This window comes from Coniophora puteana, assembly GCF_000271625.1.
Source record: "Coniophora puteana RWD-64-598 SS2 unplaced genomic scaffold CONPUscaffold_7, whole genome shotgun sequence".
Classification (NCBI taxonomy): domain Eukaryota; kingdom Fungi; phylum Basidiomycota; class Agaricomycetes; order Boletales; family Coniophoraceae; genus Coniophora; species Coniophora puteana.
Window position 1 is genome coordinate 2,329,549 of NW_006913059.1, and position 20,639 is coordinate 2,350,187.

General features: G+C 44.1%; 6 protein-coding genes across 6 annotated transcripts; 1 reads left to right on the forward strand and 5 right to left on the reverse strand.

Moving 5' to 3' along the window:
* Positions 1–108: 108 nt before the first annotated feature.
* CONPUDRAFT_73874 (uncharacterized protein) lies at positions 109–2,594 on the reverse strand (the record flags this gene model as incomplete). The annotated part of the gene is made up of 12 exons (XM_007770955.1): positions 109–145; positions 200–678; positions 729–787; positions 809–895; positions 959–1,129; positions 1,362–1,381; positions 1,508–1,626; positions 1,753–1,921; positions 2,102–2,112; positions 2,174–2,241; positions 2,297–2,331; positions 2,449–2,594. The coding sequence occupies 12 exons, from the start codon at positions 2,592–2,594 to the stop codon at positions 109–111; spliced, it is 1,401 nt and encodes a 466-aa protein (XP_007769145.1).
* Positions 2,595–4,051: 1,457 nt separating this feature from the next.
* CONPUDRAFT_154848 (uncharacterized protein) lies at positions 4,052–4,288 on the reverse strand (the record flags this gene model as incomplete). The annotated part of the gene is made up of 2 exons (XM_007771498.1): positions 4,052–4,221; positions 4,282–4,288. 2 exons carry the CDS (start codon positions 4,286–4,288, stop codon positions 4,052–4,054), a joined length of 177 nt encoding a protein of 58 aa, XP_007769688.1.
* Positions 4,289–5,150: 862 nt separating this feature from the next.
* CONPUDRAFT_73875 (uncharacterized protein) lies at positions 5,151–5,924 on the reverse strand (the record flags this gene model as incomplete). The annotated part of the gene is made up of 4 exons (XM_007770956.1): positions 5,151–5,187; positions 5,361–5,524; positions 5,586–5,839; positions 5,888–5,924. 4 exons carry the CDS (start codon positions 5,922–5,924, stop codon positions 5,151–5,153), a joined length of 492 nt encoding a protein of 163 aa, XP_007769146.1.
* Positions 5,925–10,449: 4,525 nt separating this feature from the next.
* On the reverse strand, positions 10,450–11,240 carry CONPUDRAFT_73876 (uncharacterized protein; the record flags this gene model as incomplete). The annotated part of the gene is made up of 4 exons (XM_007770957.1): positions 10,450–10,580; positions 10,800–10,944; positions 11,001–11,158; positions 11,234–11,240. The coding sequence occupies 4 exons, from the start codon at positions 11,238–11,240 to the stop codon at positions 10,450–10,452; spliced, it is 441 nt and encodes a 146-aa protein (XP_007769147.1).
* Positions 11,241–12,634: 1,394 nt separating this feature from the next.
* Positions 12,635–12,880, forward strand: CONPUDRAFT_154849 (uncharacterized protein; the record flags this gene model as incomplete). The annotated part of the gene is made up of 2 exons (XM_007771499.1): positions 12,635–12,713; positions 12,768–12,880. 2 exons carry the CDS (start codon positions 12,635–12,637, stop codon positions 12,878–12,880), a joined length of 192 nt encoding a protein of 63 aa, XP_007769689.1.
* A 2,773-nt stretch (positions 12,881–15,653) lies between these two features.
* CONPUDRAFT_73877 (uncharacterized protein) lies at positions 15,654–20,183 on the reverse strand (the record flags this gene model as incomplete). Its single annotated transcript, XM_007770958.1, has 17 exons — positions 15,654–15,711; positions 15,792–15,918; positions 15,992–16,005; positions 16,192–16,214; positions 16,290–16,337; positions 16,725–16,840; positions 17,614–17,687; positions 17,761–17,938; positions 17,960–17,966; positions 18,277–18,440; positions 18,734–18,739; positions 18,877–18,920; positions 19,228–19,293; positions 19,316–19,395; positions 19,540–19,686; positions 19,760–19,914; positions 19,979–20,183. 17 exons carry the CDS (start codon positions 20,181–20,183, stop codon positions 15,654–15,656), a joined length of 1,512 nt encoding a protein of 503 aa, XP_007769148.1.
* Between the last annotated feature and the right edge of the window lie 456 nt (positions 20,184–20,639).

Below are 20,639 nucleotides of genomic sequence, written 5' to 3' on the forward strand. Positions count from 1 at the left end.
ATTTGGATGATGGTAACATTATATATGCAGACTAATATGCGCGAACGAAACCAAAATGTAACATTGTTATACTCAAACGACAAACAACTAACCTCAGTCAGATCTGCACTACTTCCCTTGAGTACCATTGGCTACGAAATGAAGCCTGATTATTGTTAATAAGATACATGCGAGCGCAATTTAAACCAAGTAAACGTACCATGCAGCGTGTACTGTAGCTTGTACATAGGCTTCTATTCCAGTACAAATGCCATGCGCGAACACGGTGTTAGAAACAACACTGCACCCTTTGTATTGGAACGCCATTGTACTACCCTCCGACCTACAGCGTTCGAAGACTTCGGCGCTTCGTGTCCTAAAGTTGTCCGTGCACGTGAACGTGCCCATCATGTAAGTTTCGCCATGCTGGGTGACGTTGATAGCCAACATGTAGTTTGCTAGATGATGGTTGAAAGACGTGTTACTAAGCGAAGATGGTGCATCTTTAGCAACAAGGGGATATATGTTTTCCTGAGTAAACAGGAATACAGCCGCTGCGAGACGGAGCACTAGCGACTGTGAACCGTTAGCGCCAACGTAGAAATGGATAGTAGGGTGGCCCAATAGCAATGGATCCGACCATATAGTAAGGAAAGGGAAAGAGTTTACATCAGGCAGGGGCGAAGGATGTACAGCAGGCTAGGATCATAATAAGCAACAAAGCTATATACTCGGAGCGCATAACAGACCTCTTTCAGAAGCTTGCCCATGAAATCCGAGTACGGTTGCCAATGTTCGTGACTTCTTCCTACAAATGCGACGGTCGCACCTATAGCCTCATGAACAGGAATGTCGTCTAACAGTTGAGGAGGGAAGGTGTGATGAACAGCATCATCTGCTTTAGTGTAACCTGTGTCTGAAGCCGGCATAGAAGTGGTAAGCTGTCATGCATGCATCTCGATGGGTACAGTGAACGTACGAGACCAGTTCAGAAGGGCTAGTAATGGGTGCATGGCAGTCATTCCGAGCGTTGCTAGTGACTCAGACTTCAGTCGTTGTACGCGTAAAATATCGAGGAGGGAATTCAAACCAAGGAAAGAGGGCGCACAAAGAAGCGAGAGCCGAAGAAACACCCCTACTTTAATCCCCGCTGGATATAAATAAGGGCAGAGGCGCCAATCTCAGGGTGAACTTCTCCACAGCAACCTAGAACAATCTAGTACAGGGCTCCATATACCAATTTCAGAACGCATTGCACCTTGTCAGATCCGGCCCTAAATTCATTCAGTCATTTCCCAAGCGTTCGATTTTCAAAATGTAAACAGAATGACTAGAGTCTGTAATTTTCATGAAGTTTTAGAAGTGTAGGAGAGCGGATATACTTTTGACAAATTGACTTATTCTACAGGAAAATAAGTCGTGCTAATCACAATCCTACTTAGAACAGAGGCTGTATAATTAGTGGTACTAAGCATCGACTATGTAACAGTTATAGAAGATAGTGATTAGGCATTTTCTATGGGCACACTGTCGGCGAACAAATGCCTGTGCGAAAACTAAGCTAACAGTGACAAAGGAAATGAGCATTCGTACGAACCAAGCAGCATTTATAACATGCGCCGCACAACCTTCAGCACCAATAAAAGGCTGTCCGAAGAATGAGCGATTGGCAACAACGGCACAATCTAAGTATCGAAACATCCAAGCTGTGGGGTGTTCTTCACTCGCGCACAGAACTTCAGCAGCATGCCGTCTCAGGAAACAAGAACACACGAATGTACCCGTTAAGTCCTGGCCATTGCAAGACATGACGTGGACGTGTTGGACATAGTTTGCTAGGACATGGTCCAGGGTTAAGTCTGCTGGGATCGTCGAGGTATCCACGCCGGTAACATTGACGAATTCTCTGGCAAAGAGATATATGGCGGCGGCAAGGCAAATGCTGAAGTGTTCAATATCAATAACTCCAGCGACGTAAAAGTGAACATCAACGGGACCGTTGGCAGAGAGATGTTGCCAAACAGTAAGAAAGGGAAAGGCTTCAGGAGGTGGCAGTATTTGAGGAAATTCCGATAGCTTATACGCGTTAGCGTTCTTGCAGAACCGATACTATATCACTTACTTCACCGAAGGCTGTATACAGGAACTTAGCATACGACACCCATCCAATATATCCTTTGCCCAGAAAACCGACCGATACCACCAACACTTCTGACGTAGGAAAGTCCATAATTTGACTCGGAATAACGACGTTGTCCGTGCCTACACGTTGGTTAAAATTTCAGGAAAGAAAACACCACAGATATGGGTAACTTACTACCAACATTTGGGAACGAAGACGGGGGAATAAAGCTGTCCATCATGTAAGTTTTCAAGGGAATTGGATACGGACGATGTGGGACTCAGAAAACATGCGCGTACATGCACAGCTAACTCGAGTCAGAGTCCAACCAAGTGACAGTAACAAACCGTGTGTCACGGCCTACAGGCATAGGTGAAGCAAAACTGTAACAATACAAAAATGGAATAATGAGATTACTCAGTGCAGAAAACACGCCAATGCTGTATGCTTCCGACGGAAGGATTCCTACTCGGTCAATGGCACGGTGTAACATGCTGCCAAAACCAAAGGACCGGTAAGCTGTCTTGTCTTTAATTTTGATTTTTAATGCAGGGATGTATGCTATCACTTTGCTGCCAGGTTAAGACCCATAAGGACGTCCAGTCCACTGAGCATTCATGGAGAATAACACACACATGTTCGTTCAACAGCAACGGTTTGATACTTCAAATCTATTCAAACAAAACTGGACCTATGAGGAGTAGCTTCTATACGACATATATAAAAACAATGAACTCGATAAGAGAAACAGGAGAAAGCTAATTATCAGAGAGCCTTGAACTGAGCAGCATTAAGCGTAGCTTGGACATACAATTCTGTGGTGTATACAGCATACTTACGGAACGCACTGTTAACGAGTACTAGCTGTGTGACCCGTGGACAGCCACGGGACAAAAAAGCTCTCGATACAGTTCTGTAAACATAATTATGCTATTGTAGTTGGCTATCAAGTAAGTTTCCAGCGGGATAGTGCCTGGCAGTTACTGTAAAACAGTTTGCGCGCAAGCACTTCATGATTTATTCACCCATCCACATCTCTCACTTCACCTGCACAATTCTCAGCTCACTCATGCATCTCTCAGCTTGTCCGTACAGCTCTCAGTCCACTCGTACATCTCTCCATTCACCTATACACACCCCAAGTCACCCAAACACCGAGGCCTTAGTATGTTTGAATTTTTACTTCCTATATGTTTCAGAACACCCGTGGACTGCTAAATTTTGTACATGTACCGCCCGGATTGAACACACTTACCCGTATATATATACCACACCCCGGCCGCTCACCCTACACTTGCTACAATCATATTGCTACGGATCATCAAGGAAGATGAAGCACTGAAGCTGAAGTGCAAGACGCAGCAGTAAAGTGTGAGAAAAAAGTGCAAAAGAGGCAACAGCCCGGAATAGCCGAGATGTGGCGGAATCAGCCAATCAGATGTCCGTTTTGTCTCGTTCCCAGCCAATCACATATGAGCTTTGTCTCGTGGGGAAAACACCAAGCTCTAATTCAATGTAGAATACCATTTCCCTCATACCGAAACAAATCCTCAGCATCAATAGGATTTGCCTCGCCTCGAGGCAATATACCGTCTCTCCACCTTCGTAAGCCATCCGAACATACAACAGTACCCATCAAGCAATCAGTTTCGGTATGGTTAACGTGAACCTCCACGGAGTCGAGATCAACACTCAAAATACGGTTGGACTCCATGGATTGGAAATGATCCATGGTGAAGAGGAAATAGCAGCCGCAAGTCGTACGCTTAGCAGGCGTACACCATTGCATCCGACATAGAAGTGTACGTTGGAGCGACCAGGAAGCACAGCAGATTTCCACACTAACAAAACAGGGAATGAGTCGACCGGCGGTAAGACCGACGGGTACCCAGCAGGCTTATGCTTGGTTAGTGAGCTTACAACGCATGCGTACGTTCGTCGACGAACCTCTCAATGCATAGCGTGCATAAACCGAGCGAAATGTTCCCAGCCAGGAATGGCACGACCACTAAAGGCGAGACCACCAGACGCGGCCGGCACTTTCGGTACAGAGTCCCCACCAAGAGCGTCCAGAAGACCATGAAAAACACGAGTAAACGCCTCATTGTGACCCATTTCTTCTGCAAGTAGAATCAACAAACACGGGTTACGATAATAAGAAAGTCAAAAAGCATGCATACCGCTCATATCTCAAAGGCCCTTGAGAAGTAAGTTGTCGCAAAACGAAATTCTAACGATGTGATGGAGGGATGCAGCAAATTGAACAACAAACAACGGCATAGAATAACGAGACGTAGTTTGATAACGGGTACAAATGGAACAATAAGTCAGCAGTAAAAAAAGGCAATCCTGTTCCAAATTGAGAATAGGTGATACCGTAACTGAAACTCAAAGAAACTATGTACTTGAGCCGAATTTCAACCGTCGACATGACTCTAAGCGGTGATCATTAACCCGACAATGTAGTTACACCCATTTAAATTCACGATGCGGGCGGTGTGTCAGAAAACCTACACAAAACTTGCCACTCACTGCTGAACCGGTTAACAGTACCAGGTGAGTTTTAAAGAGCGCTTCCGCGCGAGACACAGTACATAGGCACAAGGCCTCCTGCGTCGGCTAATCGGGTTTCGGGGGCTATTATATTGGGCTTCTAACATTCCAACGCGGCGTGAGACCCAAATTGGAATGTACAGCAATGTCGATGCGGCACGACAATTTAAAAGTCAGATGAATGCGACACGTGTTTTCAAAAGAATTCGCACGTAGCTTGCATTGTGATTCACACGGGGGATTAGCCGAATGCCCACAGAACAACGCTCAAGACAAATTTGATATGAATCATCAACAGTGATCACCGCTCTTTAAAGCCCAACACCAATACAGTACATAGCAGTAACACTACAGTAAGTTGTGACGTCTAGCAGCATATAAGGTACGGAACAAACATACATCTACAGACAGAAGAGTACAATCAGATAGCAAAGTGTTAGCTGTAACAAATTGACCCCAATACATGTTCTGATAATCAGATGTTAATGTTGAGCAATCAGATGTCACCATATTGAATCTCTGACGAAACAATTCTGTACATACAATAGTACCTGTTAGATAAGAGCTAGTGTGCTTTGTAACGAAGACACCGTACATGGTATCAAGTAACGACATCCTCGAACTGCAATCCATGTCAAGACAATCGCGATGAGTCGTACACTCTGAATGAAGATACTTCTGAACAAAATGATGCATCAATACGGACAACCTTAACGCCTTGCGATGACCTTGACCGCCACCGTGGACATAGAAACTGATGGAGAAAGCACCGTTCTCCCGAAAACGAGATTCGCCAGACAACTCGTCCCAAACGAGTAAGACTCTTAAGCTTTCGGGGGACGGTAAAGTATCAATAGGAGAGGGAATTGGCTATACCATGAAAGAAATGGATATTAATATAGTATACAACATAAGCGCACTCAAAACTCACCTCTCCAGTATAGTTGTGAATAACCTTGTTGTACATGACCCACGACATAGACCCATAATTCTGCATACCCACATCCTCAACTTCAAGCCTGTCATTGTAATTGTTATCTTCACTGGTATCCTTACTTGTATCCTGATTCTTACAGTGATTATTAACAACACTCGGTGTTAACGCGATCTGAGTTGCCAAACACATATCAAGAGGACGAGCGTTTCCAATATCACGACGTTCGGAACTCATATCACCACCAAGACCTGCCACAACTTAGTAATTCTGTACTTCAAATCCAAATAAAAACATACGATATGGGGGCGATGCTGTTGCTATATTCGAACTCATTGTTGGTAATCTGGTGGACCACGTAAACTGGTGGGGTGAACACTGTATTCCGGGCGATAACTAATGCTGTTTAAATAGCAGCTGAGATATACTGGATATTGAAAAGGGCACGAATGCAAGAGGATTTTAGAGAGGCGCAATGCCGAAACAGACCGTGACAACACCCGGTTTTATCGCAATAGAGGAACATTCAAAAGCCAGCAGGCAAAACTAATGATCCGTTGAAGTCAGCCGTGGCACTCGGAGCACTCAATTCACACGTATACCACCAAAAATAGCATGTACCATGAAATGTAGAACGGGATATATGATTCATCTATGATGGTACGCAGACACCATTAATTGCATATACATCATGTCTATAGCAGGTCAAAACAAATGGTGCAGATACATTATTCACGTGAACCGATGAAGTACCGCGGATAATGTTCGTGTATGTCATCTAACGTAATACGCATATAATGGTTTGAACGAGCGCTTCTACCTGGTGTAACAGTAATGAAACGGCCTTCAAACCCATAGCAATTATCTATGCATTCCGACCGGCAATCATCCTGAATCCGCGCAAAAGTGGGGGCAAAAGTTTCCCGAAAATGAATCATACCAACCATGCGTCTCGCATTGTTACACTTCAAGTCGACAAATGCCATTGCTTCATCCGGATATTGAACAACCTCGTTGAGCACGCTGGCATCTAGCATTTTAGACAACACGGCTGCCAATGAAGACACACGCAAAGCTGCGCTACACCCGCCACTACCACCAGAAACGTGGAAGAGCATGACATATGGCACAGAAATAGAGATAGGATGGTCATCCGGTGTACGAATCCAGACGAAAAAAACGGATATTCAACGGGATCGATTGGAATGGAAATCGGCAGTCTCTGATCAAATGTTAGAGATCATATGAAACAACAAAGAAATGAAGAAAGAAAGAACGCACAAACTCAAGAGCTATGCAAATGACGGCTGCTAAGGATTCCCATCTCAGGCGGGCATCGATAGCAAAGCCCACAGTCATGATGAATCGTTGAGATATCTTATCAGCTGTCAGCTGAGGATAAACCAGGTGCAGAATGGGCTCAAGTCGGAGAACTATATGAAACGACGGCAACCCATGTATAACCCACATAAGAATGTAATGCAGCCAAAGGTATGATCATCAACCGATCAATAAATCATTAGCAATGGTTTCGACATGTTACAGATATGCTGACGTACCTTGTCTGAGGCGATGATGAACATGTGCACCAAGCCCACTATCAACAACACCAGGAACAGTGGGAATAGAACCGGGAGGAACAGGAGTTGGCATCGAAGATAAATGAAGAATGAGGCGAGTCTAATGCGAGTACGAGTGTATAAGTCTCGTACTGAAAATGATTGAACATACACACCTTTATATGAGGCAGGAAAACCGCTGCACACTAATAGAAAACCTGGTCGGTATCTCCGAGTCGATACATAGTAATTTGTTGCCACATGTACTACACGCGAGAGGAAACAGGCAACGAAAGCACATCAACCACTCATTACACCATCATCACAACATTGATGGTGACTTTGTGAACGGGAATACTTCCTTTTTGATAGACAAAGTCCAAATATAGATTTACTATAAGAGATACACAGGCGGATCAGTGCTTAGTAACCAATGTACATGTGCTTAACAGGAAAAGGCTCAGCTACTGGTATCATTCACAATCTGAACACAAGTCACTCACAAACCGGCAAGGAGAAATGTACTGAACCTTATCGTACCAGAATTCGAAAGACGATAAAATCAGTCAGCCGGACACCTACACGAACACAGTGAGAAATGCCATAGACGCCACACAGCATCAACTCCACGTGTGTGTCGAAGCAACACAGCACATATGGTAATCACATCATGTACACGAAATGCATGCATCTTTACTAAGTATAGAAAAACTCGAATGATCCCAGTGATCGAAGGTTCTATACAGCAGAAATAGAAGTTGCTGCCGCGGCAAATGGATGGTGTTTCTATTATTATCACTATGTAACCTCTTTTGAATTTTCCGATTCTGATGCAGATGTTCAAACATGTACCGAGTTAGACATGCGTACCGAGCGGTACCGTTTACTCATTCCGAGAATGGAACTAATCTTTACTGACCGGATTCCAAACTTGAACACAGAGCTTGCCTTCTCTCCATGACAGTGATTTTCCATACATAGAAATATAGAAAAGCTGAATCATCGCCATACATGGCACAACACCGTATCAGATCAATGGTCAACCATGGCATGATAAACATGCATATGCATAGATAGACCCAACATACAATACAACACTCAACAGTCTCTTAGGGTAATTTGTGAGCGCTTGAAGTGTAATATAAAGCAGATTTCAGTCTATCAGCTATGTCTATACCTCAGTCTCTTTCTCGGCCTCTATCCCTCTTCCTCGCTATCTCTCACAACGAACGCATCCTCGTAGCTAGGTACCTGATTCTACGCTCCAGGCGCAACACCACGACGAGCGATTGCAAGAACACCGGCAACCAGAGCTACGACTATACATATACCTACCGCCATAACAATATTAAGCGCAATTAACGCGTCTACTGTGCGTATACCTTCGGTCTGTGTCCCGTATTCAAATTTACGCAGGTTTCATCCAGGCAATATATGGATACACTCCAATCTGAACGAGGTACAGAATATGGCCGAGAAGCACTATCAAAAAGGTTAAGATCGGCATTTGACCGTATCAACGAGGAAGGCTTGACTTGGACCGAACTTATTGATGTGATGCACGAAACAACTAGCGAGGCAAGGATATCTTCAAGTTGGTTATACCCGCGTTGCTGAATTGCCCTTAGAAAGCTGCTTCGTACCCAGCGGATGCTTTGCACTTTCACATATATCTCATGTGGAGACAAACTCACCCCGATTCTGCGTTCTACTCGAAAGCTCCGTACACATTAGATTTCTACATATCTTCTAAAGTTGGTACCACCATGGCATCTGCACTAGCGGGACTTGCTCAATACTTCGTTAATGAGTTTCTCGTAGACCATATGGACCATTGGTCTTGCGAACCAAGTGACTGCGTGTACTATATCTGGGTTACAACCCACTGCGATACTCACACCACTGGGTCCCTTTTCTGCACTAATTACTTCAGTGCCCAATTCACAGCTACCCAACTAGAGTGCACACAAAACACCATGCCCCTTTACTTTACTTACAAAGGCATCAATTTGACCGCTAACCATATCCTGCTTCGCTTCGCATCCCTTTACTTGTTTCAGGCGGTGTCATTGGCTTTTAAATGTACATGATGTCTTAGAAGTATTGATACATACTGATACACGGCTTTTATTGTTCCAGAGACAATGTAATCCGGTTTACGTTGGTTTGCAAAAATAAGAAAAAGGAACAAATTTGGAATCAGAACAGTCTATAACAAATTGAACGCCAAGCTCAAGAAGACATTACAAATCATGTGATCATAGCAATTGCTGCAGATTTATATGATAATACTCTACAATTCATCTAGCGGTAGCCGTAAGCACCTGTCATAGTGAACATTCGACCATATAAATAGAGAATCATACATCCGACTAATTTGTTGTCGAGTGCTCTTCATTGAACCACCCGATAATGTATACATCAATACCAAATACTTCACGGTATACATCAATACCAAATACTTCACGGTTGATTATTACTGTACCTATAGTACAATAGAAGTTACCATTCTACAACATCTGTACAACTACACGCGGAATATATTGAATTCTGCAGACCACACATATGATAAAAGCTTTAAGTATAGTCGATAATAACATGAGCAGTATTGTCACCAACATGAGAACACAAGGATTAGTATACTGAAGCGCTTACAGCTTATATGTTAACTGATACTGGCCAACTCGAATACTAATCAATTACGACTTTGCATAGTATAAGAACAGGTGACACAAAACAGCCTATATACATACATGTTCAAATCTTGCTTACAGAAATTCCAAAGTAGACTAGCACAGGTTCACATCTAGACCATAACCTAGCTTGTTTCACACCATACATTTGCATGGGTACTCGTGCCACTAATAGGATACAACGTACATTCAGTAAGTACTGTGATTTTACAAGCGTAGTGTCGCGAATGGTGAGGAAACCTTCATTACCTTCATCTAGTCTGTCACCATTTACACGCGCCCAAATTAAGTACTCAGAATTCGGAAACTTGTCCCGTCACTTCCGGATTCCAATTATTTAGTGTCGGAATGTGGATGGCTTGCAAACAGGCGCTGGATTGGATACTAAGCTAGTGATAGAATACGTTTAAAACCTCAAGACAGCCGACGTCGGAGTACTATCAGCAGATTTCTTTGAATATGAAGTGACCACTGTACTGCTGTATCCACTGGCCACGAGAACAACAGACGACAGCGCAATAGTTCAGCCAGGCCAATGCATTGTGTGTAATGGATATTACACAAATCAAGCTATCAGAATACAAGAGAAAAATATTAATTGTATGTATATCAAACTAGGTTAAACCACCTCGATTCATACAATGCACGAGCTATGTAAACATCTAGAATGCAAAAACTGTGATGGTTAATGTACCCGTCACTAACAGTAACACTAGCGTCACCGTACATGAACTCCGTCGCTGAAGTATGAGCAGCACATCTCATAGTTATCTCCACAAACTGTTCACAAAACTTCTCAGTGCACACTATAGTACCAGTAATATAAGACGGTGCACAATGAGTGAGGAAGAAACCATATACATAGCTAGAAGGAAGCACATATGGTTCGCGAGTAGAAAGAGGCTCAACATAATGAGTGGCAAAGTGATAGCAAACAGCGGCAAGTTGAGTCGACATACGCTGCTCCAGACCCCCACCACTCGCATGAAATTGAAGCGAGAACGGACCCATATCCCGAAAGCGAGACGTAGCCAATGCATTCTCCCACAGAAGCATAACATTTGTATTGTTGGGTGGTAAGGAACGAGCACTAGAAGAAAGGGACTGAAACACATTAGAACAATACGTTTATAAGCGGTTTTAAACAATAATGAACACACCTCGCCGCATATTCTGTGCAACCACAGAAGGTAAACTTGCCAAACCACTGCGCCACTCAACAATTCATCTAGACTGAACACGGTTCGAAGAGCAATGCTCATAGGAAGAGGCCAGGCATTCACAATAGAAAGGTGATTGCTCCTCATGGGAACAGGTCCTGTCAAATGTTAATAGTTAGGAATAGAAACAAAGAGGCAAGCATGTTCAACTGGCTGGATATGTAGGTACTCACGTTTCATGGTCGCCTGCAACAATTGCGATGATATCGAATGATATCAAACACGAAGTAAACAGAGCGCTGACTGCAACACCGTATGAGCGTGAACGGTGACTTTAAGGTACTATAAGGTATTCCCGATCCGCGCAAACAGATTAAGAAACACGGGCAGAACATGCAAAGCAGCCGCAAAGAATAACCACTCGAGAAGAATTGCGTACACGATACACGATAATAACGACGGCGATGAGTCTATGACATGATGCCACCGCAGTTTGAAAAATGATAACATGACCTAAAATCAACATGAATGAGACATGACATATAAGGTTGCGAGGAGAGAATAGACACAGCAACAATACAGAATCCAGTCCACAATACAACACATAAACAATGCGCCAAAAGAACCCACACGGTTGAATCATGTGCAGGATCATCTATAGTGCCATAACCATATAAGAACACATCGCTGATCAGCCAGGTACGTACTCGAGGGGCGGATCGCGCCCGGAACTCAATAGCAAGAGAAAACACCGTGAACAGCGCTAAAAGATAACTCGCATAGCAGCGGATGCGTTATTTAGAGTACCCAATGCAGTAAAATCTGTATAGATAGAAATTGCAACCCAAATCAGCAAATCAGACCATTACCGGATCATAGAAACGTCAGGGTTCTTCAATCCGACAATGGAAGCGGGCAAAGGGGAACAGTAAGCACGCATATACCGGAACAATGCGACTCCACTACATGACCTTACAAACACATCTGGAGTCCGATATGTGTCACACCGCCTTTGAGGGGAAGATGATCCGTACATCGCTTGCCATCTACAGACTGTGGGTTGAACGGGGAGTCGAAGGAAGGAAAACAGAGACGTCGTTTTCAAAAGACATAAGGCGAATTGCAGTAGAAGAAATGCTCAGCATAGGCTGTAGTCAACTCGTCGCAACACCGAGCCTATTGCATCAGAATGCGCGGGGTTCACATTGACGGGAGTGGGGCAGGGGTGAGAGAGCTTAGACTTGGATGGCGCGGTTTCAATACATTCGAGTCATGATGGCTGATTTATGAACACAGCGTCCAGCTTTGTATTACTGATTCTCGGGCGTAACCAATGATGTAATCGCTCAGTTCATAGAACAACAAAGGGTTGGGTGGAGCCTGGGCAAGACTGGGGAAGACTGGCAACGCGCACAGCCGCTTACCTAACTGAATCAACACGCTCACGGCAATGCGATCAGCCTGAGCCTGCATGGTGTCGAAGTGAACACTCGTTATCGCGAGCAGGTTGCTGAGATGGCTAGAAGCAAACTGTTCAAACGCTCATATGTATGTTTGGTGGGCGAGAGACTTATATGTTACCGCTAGTTGGACAATCTCGGGGCTAACGGTGTTATTTTGCACCAAGTAATACGATGCCCATCAATGCGGAAGAAGTCCCCGAATGCTTTGACCCAACTTCTAGCGCGGAAGACGTAGTTGAAGTGTTTGACCGTGATGTCCTTGGCAAGTCCTTGGTGTGAATGATACACCAACCAACCAACCAAGTCCTTGGTGTGCAGGCAGATATTCACACGCCTGTGGTGCAAGGAGAAGAATGGTTCTCGAGCTGCAGGCACCACACAGGCGAGGTGTTGGAGGGCGCCAAGTGGGCAAAATAGGTCCTGGATGGTTGTAAATACTGACTGTGTCTCGCCTGCGCGGAGCTTTTGCTGACGGAAAGTCTAGGAGAGCACAGCGCCTCCCGTCCATGTCACGGTCGATCACCACCTATTTCCACCTGAGATTGGTGTGCGGCGAGAACAACGCGCACAAAAGTACGCTATGCAGCACTCTGCTGGACATTTGATGCCTTTGACTCTGGCGAGCTCCAACCTATGGCACCCAACCCATTTTACACGTACAGCGCAGGATAACATACACATATCAATGTGATCTTACAGTTTTAAGGGAAATGGTCGACACTATACTCTCGATATTGTATTTTATATTGGACTGTCCACCATAGAAAGAATTGCAACTGGAACGTGAATATAGTAGTCCAATCCATTCCAAGAGAGGAAACATGTATCAGTCAAACTCTTCATTCAAGTTATACTAGTAATACTGCAATGTGACACGGCATGAACGAACACGTAATGTTGTATCGTATACATCCGATAGGAACATCGCGTATCATAAGATCAACCTGTGTCGCGGATCAGCAATTGCTCACGACATAAGAACATTGATTAACCTGTTATAAGCTCGTAATATCGAGCATACACTGGAATTGATGCGACAGGATTCTTGCAGTAAGGTGGTACCATTAACCGTAACGTAAGAAGCACAACGAACAAACGTGTTTGGAGTGGAGTTCATCGCACAAAGACGGATAACGCTGTTGAACCTACTTCTAAAACGCTCAGTGCACACAATAGCACCTGTTAACCAACAGCTTGTGACGCGCGAAAAGAATATTCCATGAACATAATCAGATGGCGATTGGTGAGTGTAGGTGTCAGTCAAGATAGGTCGGATATGCTCGAGAGCAAAGTGATGGGTCAAAGCAGCGACACGAGAACCTATCTGAGAGCCCCATGGACCACCTGAGACGTGGAAGTGAACACAAAACGGATAAGGCTGTGGAATGCCCCACTCAAAAGGCACACGTTCCCATACAAGAACGATCCGGAAATGATCAGGATGGGTGGGCATGACAGGTACTGGCTGCATAGAGATGGATCAGTATACACAGGCCGTACATCAACATGATACCAGTACCTCATTCATAATAGAATGCATGAGAGCACAATATGGAGACCAAGAGGATGGATCGGCACCCAAAACATTCATAGTGATTGCCAGCTGCTGAGGAAGTGGCAGAGGCAGACCGAGGGCGAGATCTTCGACTGGAGTCCACTCATCATTGTTAGAAGACGCTACTACAATTGAGCTAAACTCATTGACTAAGAAAAAAGCGAAAAACTTACGAGTGAACTCGCCGAAGTAGTACGGGTTCAGATCGTCTATCAGGAGGTCTTTCACAAAGCAAGATGTGGACTGAAAAGTGTTTGCGAAGACTAGAAACCGCCCGTATGCCAGCCAATATATATAACGGCAGATCCCGATCATAAGGGATGATTGCGAAACAATGAGGGCTATACGGATTGGATGCAATCTTATACAAATATAGGAAAGACCGCAGAAACGATGTCAAGGCAACTCGTAACCTGATCAATATGGAACTCAACCAAAGCAACATGTTTACACACGTAACATGCCTGGCACTCGTGCGCGATTATCTACCTCCGCTCATTTCTATGACATCACTTACATAATGAACAATGTACACGCTCAGATAGGAAACACGATCAATCATACTATAACAAATTCAACCGGTACCTTGTAAGGGGTCATACTGTACCTTTCCGATCTTATGTCAGAAATCTCCAAGAAGGCAATCATCCACCATACTCATTGCCGTTGCGAAATGAGTCCACCCCAGCCCCGGAAGTAGAGCAATTGACGTTAGTGACATGAGCACCTGGTGTGAAACACAGCCAACTCACATTGAAGTAGCCCTAGACCACACATGTTTTTGCAAATGGACGAGGAAAACCGGAAGGTAGGCGAGGATGAGTGAGACAGGGTGAATGCGAGGTGATGGTGAGCGCGCGGAGCCCAGTGAAAGCACTGATCAGGGTCACGGGTACCGGTATTTGTTTCGAACATCTCCAGTCGGTCGATAAACAAAGAATCTTTGTCCCACCCGCGCTGAACACCAGGAACCTTTTGGCGGGACATACAGCTTAGGAAATAGCATATTTGTAAGCTATACCCATGCCACCGTGGACATGAGAACGAGATGGCATAGTAATATCATAACGGATTGCTCATAGAAGGCTATGAAACATGTATTGATGGTACGAATTTAGAGTATGTGGCACATATCAAATCAGATTGAACCATCTATTGACCTTCGTTTGAGTACCAGTCAAATGCACCAGAGTACGTCCACATACCTGGCTGAACGCAACGTGCGACCCAAATGACCACCAACAGATGGGAAATGTGTATTGCTAAAGGCTCGGTTCGCAGTAACGTGACGGGTCCAGTAAGTAAACACAGTAGTGGAACTGTTCGTTGAACAAAGTGATGTAACCTCCACAAAGCGGGATCGAAACTCCTCTTTACATACAATAGTACCTGTGGTAAAGTAAGCAGAACTTCGGGTAACGAACACGCCATAGATGTAATCCGAAGGATGAGCGGTTTCATTGAGACCAAGCGATGCACCACCGCGATGGGGCACATACTCCACACAAAAATGCCACAATAGCCCTGCGAGATGTAAACCAACACGCGGGCCATAGCCTCCACCAGACACACAAAAATTGATAGAAAAAGGACCATGCTCCCGAAACCTAGACGTGCCAGACACGACGGACCAATCTAATATGATTCGCAGTTTTTCGGGCTCCCAGAGGTCGTCCCCGCACGGAGATAAATCCTGTAAACGATGAACACATGCGGCGAGAGAAATATAATGAACATACCCCAGTCACGGCGAAGTTAAAGAGTCTAACGTACATAGGCCATTCCGCCAACGGATCCACCGTAAAACCAGTCGATTGAGCCGCCCAAAAAGCCAGGTTCATATGCAAAGGACGGCAATTCGCAAGTCTCATGCGCCTTCGACTCATGTCACCACCCATCACTGTATACAATGCATTCATCATCAGTCACAAAATAAAAGTACACGGTAAAGCCGCGGATGTATGATCACTTACAATCAGTTAGAACACTGTGAACAGAAATCATAGAAAAGTTGTGAGTATCCATGTTTGCAGCTGGAAAACTAGGATTACGACGAGTCAGCAGGTAACAACTCAGAGCGAATTAATCCGTTGTTTATACTCGCAACGCTGCCTTTTGAACACGTACACCCGATCGACCCTGACATACAACCAACAACAAAAGAGGCACACACCCCACAACAGGCATGTCAAATGTCTATGTAAAAAAACACTCAATAGAATTTCAAGTGCACGCGTGATTCCAAGCATCATCAATATGCACGAGACTTACAAAGTACACAACAGAGTGCTTCAATAGGATAAGCCTACCATAAGAAAGCTTCGGATAAAAATAGTCACAACGGAGCAGAATGTCAAAATGTTTACAGACTGCAAAATCCGCATATCACTGATTCAGGAGAAGATCGCACTCGGTGGAAACTGAGCTTACGCAATCCTGACAGGTTGTACTTTCTTATTTAGTACAACTTCGGCATTGAATCAGATAGGACGAGCACCATTAGACACCTTGGAACACCGAATCGCCGCGTGCATAACATTCCGCATCGCGACGAGCGCTCAGAGCCGCAATACCCGCAAATTACGGAGAATCTAACGTAACTAATGGGTGGACCTCATCACAACATAAAACCACGCGAACTCCGTTACGAAAAGGCGGATCCAATGTACATTCAATGCTTTGGCTGAACGCGAACGTAAACCTTACTAACTGGTTGAAATTCAACGCCGCAATGTGATCTAAAGAAGGAACTAAAGAGAAATGTATATGAAGCCTTCCGCCCACCATAGATGCGCCGTTTCCGTCACTCCCACATATCATCACTACATCCAAACAGTCATATTTAGTAACATCAAGCATTATCAACACTTCACGGAGGATGCACACCTCACGATATCCGAGATCTGTGTGAATGCCGATAGCAAGAATGAATCATGTTGTGACTGCATAGTGGAATTGATCGTAACACATTTGCTATCACGGACTGAAGCAAGGGCCTTTGTGCTGTCAGAGCACGCAATGACTATGTCATCATATGCATCCTTGAGATAGCGCGAGCACCATAATGTACCCGACGTGAAAGCCGTGCCATGGAAAGCAAGATCCACCCTGCAGATCACCTGGCTGGGCAAAGCGGACAATAAGACCCAACATAATAGCAAATGATTAAAAGCGAGGTGATAACTAAGCGCGGCAAGCTGGGAAGATAGTTTACCATTGCCACAGCTGACCCAAAATTGGATAGCGTATGGAAAATGACAAGTGGCAACCGAAGTGTAAGTTCTCCAAACAAACATTAAGCAAACACCGTCCGGGAAAGCATGCACCACTTGTGGAATAGACTACAGCGCTTTAAGCATCGGCGTTAAACACGAAAAATTGCACAACGACATACCTCGCGCGTCAAGAGACACACAAAAAGAGACCAAGCATACCAATCTATGAACCTCTCCACAAACATATCCAACGAAAACCGCAATCGACGAAACAGATCGATTTGACTGATATGCGATCAATCTATTTTGTTTAACATGTTGACTAGACAGACATGTAAACATTAGTAATTGAACGAGCAAATATGACATAGTAAACTCACTATTCCCATAACCGAGACCGACAGTGGGTATCCCAAACAACGATTCATCGGACCATGCAGGAGGGAAAGATGAACTAACAAACATAGTAACGAATGCCAGGATTAATGACTAGTAAAGAGCGACAAAGTAAACCATAATAAACTCACCGCGTAGCCGTGAAGATGCGTAATATATCCAAAGACACGGTGGCATTGGTCATAGCAATATAGGGGCTATTAATCACCACATATCTACCATCCCGCACGAATTGCGTAGAAGACGGGAACTCTGTTGCAGCAACAGTAATGCACTCCCACAAAGGTTGGATGGCACTCGTGCAGTACACTGTACCAATGGTTCACAAACCTGTATGCTGTGTGATGGATATGCCTCAAACACATGAAGTGGGTAGAACGTGCATGGTGTCCCAAAGAGACAACAGAAACTGAGAAGTCAGGTAATAGCCCAAACCCGCAATGCGAGTTGCAATATGATACACTCCATCACCGGTTAACTGGAACTGAATAAGATAGGACGGTGTTGTGTCCATTTACGAGGGGCACGCTGCCAGACAAACATCACTTGCACGTCCTCTGCATAGCAAGGAAATGAAGTAGGTATCTGCTGTTGCTGGAATAAGACACCGATGTTGATATTGACACAGGACGGCGGGGCAGACATACCTCTTGTGTCATCAAAGACAATAGCATAACATATGTAATCCAATCACTTAATCCATCTGCAATGAGATTAAATGTTTGAAGCAAGCGCTTGTTAAAAGCGAGACTGTTGATGTGCCTTATTACTGCAGGCTTCAAAAAGCGATAGCGGCGAATGTATGAACGATCTACAACAGGATCAGCAAGTGATAAAGGCCAGGATTAAAACGGAAAGCTGTACCACGAACTGCTGGACGCCCGACTGAAGTGTTAGACTGTATTCCCGATTCCGGCAAATCCCGTGTACTTTCGGATGAAACAGTATTCAACGCCATGGAAAAGTGAGCTTGAGCAAGAAACTCAGAAGAATCAGTAATTTGAGTGCCCGTGTCAAAGAAAAACACGGCTCACCTGCGAAGAATGCAAATCTCGTTCAGAGTTATAGTTGACAACACACGGGATTATATACTAGATGACTTACCATGAACTATGGACTAACATTTTAATATAACACGAAACATGCCTAAAGTAGTATAAAGTAGCACATTGTTAGAAATCAATACCAATGCTGGCGTTGCGTGATCGATCTTTCCCAAAAAAAGCAGTATGCAATCTTGGTCATACATTCCATATTATTGTATTGCATAGAATCCATACTCAGTAAGAACCTGCAATGTTCCCACAGTGGTCATTATTGCAACACAAACCGATATGTGAAATACGGCAAATCATCTATTATAGGCTAAGAAGTAACCGAGCATTTGACACTCTATCATTTATAAGGTTGGTTTGATTTATACATTCGAATACCAGTGAGTCAAGTTACTAATCAACTGAATGACATCAGACAAATTTAAAAATGATACAGTGGAAGTTGTTCGATTGAACGCGCTATGGGAAATGCAGATATATATCAAGTACTGAGCCAAATTTAGTCAATACATCTTGCCTATAAGACATGAACAGATCACCCACCTGAGTGTTGCCAAGGTAAAGGACAAAACTTCCGTAATTTCATCCGAGTGAACCGCAAGGAACCCGCTATTCAATGTGATATATTCACCAGAGTGAATTAAAGTAGTATTGGATGGATGAGCCAGACACCCATTTACCACAGCGACCATTTGAGATCGGAATGATTCTCTACAATATATCATCCCAATGGTAAACCGACTGGTGTGCAACGTTACACAGGGCGATGCACGAACTCGGAACGATGTCGCAGACAATGTAATGAGTATATAAATGGCGCAAACCAATAAAATAACCCAATCCGGCCAAGCGCACTGTTAACGGGTCTCCAACCGCGGACGTCAGATAAAAATGAAGTGATATCAGGCTCTCTTCAAACAATGGCGAGTCAGAAGATGTGTCATGCCAAACGAGAAACATGCCAATAGCATCCTTGTTCAAAGGTAGAGGAACTGGCAGTTCCTAATAACAAACCGACAGATAAGTACCGAAGATACCATTGCATATGACACGACGGCACCGTAAATTCACGTACCTCACCAGTCATGAAGCTCATCAAATTGAGATACGAGTTCCACTGCACTAGTCCTTCTGCCATGAGGTCGAATGTGACGCCCATACATTGAGCAAGGACTGGTCCTCGCAAACGTTTCATCAATGCAGCGTATCTAAGACGCGTAATCCGGATTTCTAATATAATGATATGCAAGGATTCAGTTATTGAGACCCCACCAAGTAACGAGAACGTACATACTGTCAAGAGTATCTGCTAAAGAACGAGTAGAGTTAATCACGTTGCTACTTGATTCACTAATTGCAGTATTGCCGGTATAAACGTTGGGTGAAACTGTTCTCTCTTCAACGCTTGAGGTACTATTGCGGCCGTAAATGTTGTAAACAGCATAAGGATGATCTGGCTGATAAGGCCCCAGGGACAAATCCCGAACACGATCTGGCATGATATCAGCGGAAGAGTGGTAAATAAGAGTGGTAAAGGAAGCAACATATATACAGCACCAGAATGTATTTGGTAATATAGCATTGAGAAATGAACAACACGTTGTGTACTATGCTATACTAGTAGAATCGACCATATATGTAATATGGAAATGCTGCATCCGACCCAATACATGCTACCTGTTTTGGTCTACACTATCCTACCAAATACGAACTAAGTCCGCACATTAGCTTTAGCAGATTGTTTACTTAAATGGAAAAGAATAGCGATGGTGACGGTGATCTTACATTAGCAAGCGCCACAAATCCAATGAAACAGAATGGATTGGTACATTATCGCCATGTAAAGGAAAACAATATGAATCCAAGCTATTCAAAATACTACAAAGGAATGATCGAATCCACGGTGTTTGATTAAACTGGGAACTACCAAAAACACCAAAATAGAGACTGAATGT